This window comes from Diceros bicornis, chromosome 15 (assembly GCF_020826845.1).
Source record: "Diceros bicornis minor isolate mBicDic1 chromosome 15, mDicBic1.mat.cur, whole genome shotgun sequence".
In the NCBI taxonomy this organism is placed as follows: Eukaryota; Metazoa; Chordata; class Mammalia; order Perissodactyla; family Rhinocerotidae; genus Diceros; species Diceros bicornis.
This window is the reverse complement of record NC_080754.1, coordinates 49,312,751-49,323,413: the sequence shown is the minus strand read 5'-3', so window position 1 is coordinate 49,323,413 and position 10,663 is coordinate 49,312,751. Positions and strand designations below refer to the sequence as shown.

The window sequence follows — 10,663 nt, the reverse complement described above, 5'->3', positions numbered from 1 at the left end:
GATTTGAGGGAAATGGTCAAACAGTGAAGCTTAAATCTAATAATTGTAATTACGTTATTTTCAAATACAATCTTTAGGCTCTGTGGAATGAGAGAACCCTAATTTTCAAAGAACAAAGATAAAGCAATTGAACAGCTATTGAATAAAAACAGGCCTATCAGAAAATAGCTGAGTAAATAAACAGGGGGTGCTAAGACTCCAACTCAATTAAAAAGAAAAACTGTTACTCACAGAACATAGAAATCCTTTCAGAAAATAAAATGTTAACGCTAAAGTTAAAATTCAAAGCTGACAGGTTTTGTTTCCTAGACATGTCGTGAGGATTTTTTTTTTTTAGTAATGGGAAAATCCCTGGACACTGCTCAGAAGTGATAACAGCAGAAGTGGTCAGATGGGAAGCTAAGCCATTTGCCTTAGAGTCCCACGTTTGGCTAGACACAAGTGCCCACAGAAAGAAGTGATTTTCTAGTGCTTGTGATAAGAGAACCAAGACACCATGCCGGTGTGAGTTTAGAAACAGAAAGGATTAGGGGAAGTCAAGATGGCGGCGTAGGCAGACTCTGAACTCACCTCCTCCCGCGGACACAGCCAATTTACAACTACTCGTGGAAAAATTACCCCTGAGACAGAACTGAAAACTGGATAAGAGGAACTCCTGCAACAAAGGACAATCCTAACTGAGGTGGAAGAGGCAGAAACTCCCTTCTGGAGAGGAAAAATGCCGCCTTCACAAGCCACAGTGCCTCACGGCCGCCCGGGGGCAGCCCAAAGGTACGCAGCCCTCCCTGTAGGAACGGGGCCCTGAGCCGAGGAGCGCCCCCGCTGTGGGCATTTTGTGGACCCAGCACAATCGAGATGAGTGGCATAATATCCGACTTTGCCTGCTACTAAACCATTGAGGAGTACCCCCAGAAAAGCTGGTTCACAAAGAAATTAAAACCGGCTCTTAAAGGGCCCAGGCGCAAACTCACCCGTTTCAGAAAGCAACCTAAAATAACCAGAAAGAAAGGTGTACAGTGCTTTGGTGAAAAGAGACTCACCTAATAGGCCCTGAGTGCATCTTGGTGAGAGGTGAAACCTCTCCAGGGACTGGGACATTGGCGGCGGCCATTGTTGTGGCCTGGTGTGGGCGTGCTGACACAGATGCCATTGGATTTCTTCCAGGGGCCTGCTAGCCCAGGGTCTGCCCCACCCACTAGAGTACTGATTTAATCCAGCTTAGCCAGGGCAGGCAGCCCACCCTAGAGACTGGCCCCACCCAACAACAAGCCCTCAGGCAACTTGTGGGCCTGCATAGATTTGTGACTGGATTCTCTGCAGCCTGGCAACTGAGCCCACTTCAGTGGGGCAAGGCATGCACAAGGAGCGGGTGGAGAGTGTGGGGCAGTGGTGGAGTGTGTGGGGCTCCCGCCGTGGAGAGACTGGGTCTGCTTCAGGAGGTCAGGGCATGAACACAGGGCAGGACTGTGTTGACTGTGTGTGGACCTGTGGGTGGCAGGGCTTGTCAGCTGCAGAGGACTTGTGCTTCTCAAAGACCCACATAGGGGGTTTGCTCCACCTTCCAAAGCCTGAAACAATTGGGTGTTCCCCTGCCTGAGGCCAGCCCCACCAAGCTGCAATCCTCAGAGAGCTGACAAGAGACCTAAAGGCTGGAGGCATATAGCAATTGTAAGCCCCTGAGACTAACAACCTGCCAGGCTGGGGGGCTACTCACTTAAAAGAAATACTGCAACACATATGTGGTATTAGAACTTGCAGCCAACTGTGCTGGGGCTCCCCACACCTGATAAAGAGACTGAGGGGCCCACAACAACTACAAGCAGCTGAGCATTACAACAGCTGGCCAGGAGCATAACTCGGCCTCCCTGGGCTCCTACAGGGAGAGCAAACAGGCCACAACAGAAGGACATACGTAGCCCACATAGGGGTCACCCCTGGAACATTGAGAACTGTGGGAAGCACACTGCAGGCCTCCTAAGGCATCACTCCAAGAGCAAGAGACATAGCTGACCTACCTAATACATAGACACAAGCACAGGGAAAGAGGCAAAATGAGGAGGCAAAGGAATACCTTTGTAAGGTATTCCAAGTAAGGGAACAGGACAAAACCCCAGAAAAAGAACTAAGTGAAACAGAAATGAGCAACCTACCTGACAGAGAGTTCAAACAAAGAGTATTAAGGATGCTCACTGATCTGGGGAGAAGTATAGATGACCTCAGTGAGAATGTCAACAAAGAAATGGAAGATATAAAAAAGAACCAATCAGAAATGAAGAATACAATACTGGAAATGAAAAACTCACTAGAGCAGAGTAGAGGATACAGAAGAACGGATCTGTGAGCTAGACGAAAGACTAGAAGAAATTACCCAAGCTGAACAGGTAAAAGAGAAAAGAATTAAAAAGAGTGAGGACAGTCTAAGGGACCTCTGGGACAACACCAAGCACACTAACATCCGTGTTATAGGTGTCCCGGAAGGAGAAGGGCGAGACAAAGGGGCAGAGAATCTATTTCAAGAAATAATAGATGAAAACTTCCCTAACCTAAGGAAGGAAACAGACATCCAGGTACAGGAAGCACAGAGAGCCCCAAACAAGATAAACCCAAAGAGTCCCACACCAAGACACATCATAATCAAAATGTCCAGAATTAAAGATGAAGAGAGAATCCTAAAAGCCGCAAGAGAAAGACAAGTTACATACAAAGGAAACCCCATAAGGCTATCAGCTGACTTCTCAGCAGAAACCTTACAGGCTAGAAGAGAATGGCATGATATATTTAAAGTGCTAAAAGGAAAAAGCTTACAGCCAAGAATACTCTACCCAGCAAGGTTATCATTCAAAATAGAAGGAGAGATCAAAAATTTCCCAGACAAGCAAAAATTAAAGGAGTTTGTCACCAAGAAACCAGTGCTACAAGAAATGTTAAAGGGACTGATTTAAGGGGAAAAGAGAAGACCACAAATAGGAAAAATTATCTATTTCCAGGATAAGAGGGTAATGGATACAGATGCACAAAAAAGAGGTTAGATATGATATCAAAAACATAAAGGGAGGGAGGAGGGGAGTTAAAAAGTAGAACTTTCAGACAGAGGTCAAACTAAAGAGACCATCAATTCTGTATAGAAGAAGAAAGGAACAGAGAAGGACTACAAAAACACTGAGAAAAAAAAAAGTTAAAAAAAACGGCAGTAAGTACATACTTATCAATAGCTACTTTAAACATCAATGGACTAAATGCTCCAATTAAAAGGCATAGGGTGGCTGATTGGATAAAACAACAATACCCATATATATGCTGCATACAAGAGACAACTTCAGACCTAAAGATACTCACAAACTGAAAGTGAAGGGATGGAAAAAGATACTCCACGCAAATGGCAATGAAAAGAAAGCTGGGGTAGCAGTACTCATATCAGACAAAATAGACTTTAAAACAAAAACTGTAAAAAGAGACAAAGAAGGGCATTACATAATGATCAAGGGAACAATCCAACAAGAGGATATAACACTTGTAAATATCTATGCACCCAATGTAGGTGCACCTAAATATATAAATCAATTATTAACAGACATAGAAATAGACATGACACAAAAATAGTAGGGGACTTTAACACTCCACTTACACCAATGGATAGATCATCCAAACAGAAGATCAATAAGGAAACATTGGCCTTAAATGACACACTAGAACAGATGGACCTAGTAGATATACACAGAGCATTCCATCCAAAATCCGAAGAATACACGTTCTTTTCAAATGCACATGGAACATTCTCCAGGATTGATCACATATTAGGCCACAAAACAAGTCTCCATAAATTTAAGAAGTTTGAAATAATACCAAGCATCTTTTCTGACCACAAGGGTATGAAATTAGAAATCAACTATAGGAAGAAAATCAGAAAAGCCACAAATACGTGGAGATTAAACAAAATGCTACTGAACAACGACTGGGTCAATGAAGAAATCAAAGAAGAAGTCAAAAAATACCTAGAGACAAAGGAAAATGAAAATACGACATGCCAGAATTTATGGGATACACCAAAAGCAGTTCTAAGAGGGAAGTTTATAGCAATACAGGCCTATCTCAACAAACAAGAAAAATCTCAAATAAACAATCTAACAATGCACCTAAGGGAACTGGAAAAAGAAGAACAAACAAAGCCCAAAATCAGTAGAAGAAGGGAAATAATAATAATCAGAGCAGAAATAAATGAAAGAGACCAAAAAAAAAAAAAAAAGAAAAAATTAATATAACCAAGAGCTGGTTCTTTGAAAAGATAAACAAAATTGACAAACCTTTAGCTAGGCTCACCAAGAAAAAAAGAGAGAAGGCACAAATAAGTAAAATCAGAAATGAAAGAGGAGAAATTACAACAGACACCTCAGATATACAAAAGATTATAAGAGAATACTATGAAAAGCTATATGCCAACCAATTCGACAATCTGGAAGAAATGGATAAATTCTTAGAATCATACAACCTTCCAAAACTGGATCAAGAAGAAGTAGAGAATTTGAATAGACCAATCACCAGTAAGGAGATCGAAACAGTAGTCAAAAACCTCCCCCCTGAAAAAAAGTCCAGGACCAGACGGCTTCCCTGGTGAATTCTACCAAACATTCAAAGAAGACTTAATACCTATCCTTCTCAAACTCTTCCAAAAAATTGAGGATGGGGGGAAGCTCCCTAACTCATTCTACGAAGCCGACATTACCCTGATACCAAAACCAGACAAGGACGACACAAAAAAAAAGAAAATTACAGGCCAATATCACTGATGAACATCGATTCAAAAATCCTCAACAAAATACTAGCAAATCTCATACAACAATACGTTAAAAAGATTATACACCATGATCAAGTGAGATTTATTCCAGGGATGCGTGGATGGTTCCACGTTCGCAAATCAATCAACGTAATACACCACATTAATAAAATGAAGAATAAAAATCACGTGATCATCTCAATAGATGCAGAGAAAGCATTTGACAAGATACAGCATCCATTTATGATAAAAACTCTGAATAAAATGGGTATAGAAGGAAAGTACCTCAACATAATAAAGGCCCTATATGACACACCCGCAGCTAATATCATCCTCAATGGTGAAAAACTGAAAGCTATCCCTCTAAGAACAGGAACCAGACAAGGATGCCCACTCTCACCACTCCTATTTAACATAGTACTGGAAGTCCTAGCCAGAGCAATCAGGCAAGAGAAAGAAAGAAAAGGGATCCAAATTGGAAAGGAAGAAGTGAAACTCTCACTATTTGCAGATGACATGATTTTATATATAGAAAACCCTAAAGAACCCACCAGAAAACTTTTAGAAGAAATAAACGAGTATGGTAAAGTTGCAGGATACAAAATCAACACACAAAAATGAGCTGCATTTCTATACACTAACAACGAAGTAACAGAAAGAGAAATTAAGAATACCATCCCATTTACAATTGCAACAAAAAGAATAAAATACCTAGGAATAAACTTAACCAAAGAGGTGAAAGAGCTGTACACGGAAAACTATAAAACATTTCTGAAAGAAATTGAAGAAGATACAAAGAAATGGAAAGATATTCTGTGCTCTTGGATTGGAAGAATTAACATAGTTAAGATGTCCATACTTCCTAAAGCCATCTATAGATTCAATGCAATCCCTATCAAAGTTCCAACAACAGTTTTCACAGAAATAGAACAAAGAATCCTAAAATTTATGTGGAACAACAAAAGACCCCAAATAGGTAAAGGAATCCTGAGAAAAAAGAACAAAGCTGGAGGTATCACACTCCCTGATTTCGAAATATACTACAAAGCTATAGTAACCAAAACAGCCTGGTACTGGCACAAAAACAGACACACAGATCAATGGAATAGAATCGAAAGCCCAGAAATAAACCCACACATCTATGGACAGCTAATCTTTGACAAAGGAGCCAAGAACATACAATGGAGAAAAGAAAGTCTCTTCAACAAATGGTGTTGGGAAAACTGGATAGCCACATGCAAAAAAATGAAAGTAGACCCTTACCTTACACCATACACAAAAATTAACTCCAAATGGATTAAAGACTTGAATGTAAGACCTGAAACTATGAAACTTCTAGAAGAAAACATAGGCAGTACACTCTTCGACATCGGTCTTAGCAACATATTTTCAAGCACCATGTCTTACCAGGCAAGAGAAACAATAGAAAAAATAAACAAATGGGACTACATCAAACTAAAAAGCTTCTGCACAGCAAAGGAAACCATCAACAAAACGAAAAGACAGCCTAACAGTTGAGAGAAGATATTTGCAAACCATACATCTGATAAGGGCTTAATCTCCAAAATATATAAAGAACTCATGCGTCTCAACAACAAAAAAACTAATAACCCAATTAAAAAATGGACAAAAGACCTGAACAGACATTTCTCCACAGAAGATATACAGATGGCCAACAGACACATGAAAAGATGTTCAAAATCATTAACTATCAGGGAAATGCAAATCAAAACTACAATGAGATATCACCTCACACCCGTCAGAATGGCTATAATTAACAAGACAGGAAACAACATGTGTTGGAGAGGATGTGGAGAGAACGGAACTCTTATACACTGCTGGTGGGAGTGCAAACTGGTGCAGCCACTATGGAAAACAGTATGGAGATTCCTCAAAAAATCAAGGATAGAACTACCATATGATCCAGCTATTCCACTGCTGGGTATTTATCCAAAGAAGTTGAAAATACCAATGCGTAAAGATACATGCACCCCTGTGTTCATTGCAGCGTTATTCACAATAGCTAAGACTTGGAAGCAACCTAAGTGCCCATCAAGGGACGAATGGATAAAGAAGATGTGGTATATATACACAATGCAATACTACTCAGCCATAAGAAACGATGAAATCCAGCCCTTTGTGACAACGTGGATGGACATTGAGGGTATTATGCAAAGTGAAATAAGTCAGAGGGAGAAGGTCAAATACCGTATGATTTCCTTCATTAAGTAGTAGATAATAACAACAATAAACAAACACATAGAGACAGAGATTGGATTGGTGGTTACCAGAGGGGAAGGGCGGAGGGAGGAGGGCGAAAGGGATAATTTGGCATGTGTGTGGTGATGGGTAATTAGTATTTGGGTGGTGAACATGATGTAATCTATGCGGAAATGGAAGTACAATGATGTACACTTGAAATTTACACCATGTTATAAACCAATATTACTGCAATAAACAAAAAGTTAAAAAACAAACAAACAAACAAACAGAAAGGATTTTTTTAAATGCCACTGTCTTTACCTGACTAGAGTTATATTAATAACTAACCTGAGGGAAGGTGGTGGCAATGGTGGTGTTCCCTGAGTGGAGTGGGTTAGAAAAGTGGGGACAATTTGATAAAGGTAGGAATTAAACAAATGGTTGCCAAGGAAACCAAGGTCCTATTTTATTGCAAAAATTTTAAATATTTATATCCTGCGTAATTATGACTACACAAATCTAACATAAATTTACGACCAAATTATAAATTGATTCCTTTACAATCTCATTATATAATAAAAAATTCAGCACTATTTTATTCCCTTTTTTTCCTTTCCATCTTGTTTACTATCAACGTACTCTGATTTTATTCATTTTTTTCCACTATTTTTAAAAATTATGTTTTCCTGTCTATTTTACTCTGTATCTGAGTTCCTCCTTCTTATCCTATCTTCAAACCTCCTTGTTGGTGTCAGCTGAGGTCTTGAGTGATGCCTATTGACTCACTACCTTGTCATATATGTGCATTTGTGTTGAGTCATTGAAGGGGAGGGAATATAAAGGATCCAGAGGAAAGAATAAGGAGATAAATGATAATATTGGCCATAGCACATAACTATCTCTCTAAGATTGAGAAAGCATATTATCAGTTTTACAATTTTTTAAATTGTCTGTCCATATCTATCTATGGCATGTAACTAATTCTTAATGAGTATACATGAATATATACATATACTATAAGCATACTCGGATAAACTTGGTATATCTTAGTCAATCTTGAAAGAACAAGGCAGGTGAAAGAGGCAGCAATGGCTATTTTCTATGCTATTTAACTAGACAAGACAAATTTGAGCAAGAGTCAAGTCAAACTTGCTGAGAACATTTATTGCTGCCACTTGAGATTAATGAAGTATAGAACATCGTTGCTGATGAGTCAAGGGGAGTGTCACTTCTTTCCTTTGGTGATAGGCCTTTGTCACCAGGCTGTTACAGTCAGGCTGGGGGATGCTGTTGCATCCTGGGTCATCTTGGCGGTGGCACCTGCTCCCCAGTGACTAGCTTTGCTGCACAGTTTGAAGCCTCTTCATTTTTGTTTTTTGCCTTCGAGCAGTTCTCAGTTTTTTGGTTTTTAAGAAACTATCCTCTAATTGGTATAAAAAGTCTTCAATTTGTCCAACCTAGAAGAAATAAACAGAAACAACAAGATTTGTTGTTGTTTTCCCATGTTTTGTATGCTTATGAGAATAGCGAGGTATTCAAAATTAAATTGCACATACAGGTCCACATGGGAACAGAACTGGCAGAGGCGGAAATGATTAAACATAAAAACCTCTTTCTCTCTCCATTTCAGGGTCCCTGTTTTAGGAACATGAAGCAGACAAGCAGGAGTTTGCTTTACCAATCGGTCCTACGTGCTGGGTATGGGAATGAGGATTATCATCACTTGCCGTCTTTAATGGTCAGTAAAACCAGAGATTCCAAAAAGAAATGAATGGTGAAAAGTTAATCTGTTATTAAAAAGAAGAATGAAAACAAACAAATCCACCCCTCTCAAAGCCAGAGAGTCTAGCATTTGCATGCCCCTGGCCAACTTGGGAGAAAAATGAATATTCCAGATTGCCTTAGCAAGAACCATTTCTCTTTTAAACCAAAAGGAAATTTTGAAAAAATACATTTTCTTAAAAAATGCCACACCTTAGGGAATAAGATAAAAATAATAATATACGAAACAATAATTCTTAAAAATAAACTATCAGTCTTTCTCCAAAGAAAACTTATAATTATTTAATGACGATTGAATGTATTATACTATTTGTCAGAGAGAACTACAAAATAAAACAGTTTACATATATGCTGAGTTGGGCTCACGAAAGTCTGCAGATATAACAATTCACACTTAACCTTGACTCCCAGGACCTGCATAATGCATTAGCCTAAAGTTGCTCACGGAAGAGCCCACTCTCATAAAGTTAGCTCAAAGCTAGAGCACTTACTATTCACGGTGCGTGAACACATCCTCTGCTTAAGATAAAAGCACTTACGACTTCAATTTTCCAATTTTGAGTTCTATCTTTAAATAACTTGATTTATCATTCAGAGTAATATCCAAAAGATAATTCAGATTGTCAAAAAGAGAATAATAAATGGTAGCACTCATCTATATGTTATGCTTAGGTCTTATATCACACCCGGTGATGTAAACTGTCCATTGGTTTCCTTAAGAAAATAAGATAACTTAATTTATGTGAAAATAATTCTTTTGAAAACCTAAAATTACTTCAGGTAGATTTTTCCAAAAGCGCGTTGTTGTTTATGATGTCTGATCATTGCAGCAATCATCCAAGTTATTTGACAGAATATTTTTAGATACAGTCATGAAGTCAATGCATTATTCTATGTATTCCATACATTTATACTATCCAATTACACTGAAATCATAAGTAAAACGTTAACATAGAGCACAATCAAAACAAACATAGCGGATGACACTTGACCATTACTTTAAAGTTGAGTTGATGACTCACTCATGTTATTGGCACTGAAAATGTATCATTTAAATCCAAGCTCTTTACAATTAGAATGTTTGCAGTTAGCCCAAATACAGTTTAAAATTACAATCCTAATGCAACAAAAAAGCTTCCTTCAATGATACAGAAAAATAATTGTTTTTAAATATCCATTAGGTGGCTGCTGCTTTTTTGTTTTTTCTTCTTCATTGTGTTTATTAAGAGCAGCGTTCACTAACTGGGTTGCCTTTCATTAAAAAAGACAAAGAAGAAACACAACATGTGTCGTTGGAATAGAGAGCATCGCTGAATTAAGCTGGGAGGCTTAGAGTACACGCTACGCGCTTGGGTCACCTGGCCCATGTGCTCACCACCTACCTGGTCTGTCTACATGCTGTCCTTTCTTTTTTTTTTTTGTGAGGAGATCAGCCCTGTGCTAACATCTGCCAATCCTCTTTTTTTGCTGAGGAAGACTGGCCCTGGGCTAACATCCGTGCCCATCTTCCTCTACTTTATATGGGACGCCACCACAGCATGGCTTGGCAAGTGGTGCGTCGGTGCACGCCAGGGATCCGGACTGGCGAACCCCGGGCTGCACAGTGGAGCACGTGCACTTAACCCCTTGCGCCACCAGGGTGGCCCCTACATGCTGTCTTTTCAACCCGTTCTCCTAATGAGATTGGGATGATCTTTTTAAAATGTGAACCCAGTCATATTTTTTCCTTGCTTAAAATACCTAAACGGATTCCCAAGCCCTTAACATGGCTTCCACAGCTCTGGATGACCTGGTTTCACTTATGTCTCTAATTCCGTCTCCTCTCACTTCATCTGCCTCAGCCATGTGGTACATCTCTCAGTTATCTGAGCACAGCTGTGTAGTGTTCTCTGCACAGTGGATTTTCCT

The 10,663-nt window shown here is 39.3% G+C and overlaps 1 protein-coding gene across 1 annotated transcript in view; it reads right to left on the bottom strand.

Moving 5' to 3' along the window:
- Positions 1 to 8,307: 8,307 nt before the first annotated feature.
- SPATA16 (spermatogenesis associated 16) overlaps positions 8,308 to 10,663 on the bottom strand; it is a 219,458-nt gene continuing 217,102 nt past the window's right edge. The window contains exon 10 of the mRNA XM_058556339.1: positions 8,308 to 8,430. Within this exon, the coding sequence (XP_058412322.1) occupies positions 8,308 to 8,430 (123 nt within the window). The remainder of the gene's footprint in view (positions 8,431 to 10,663) is intronic.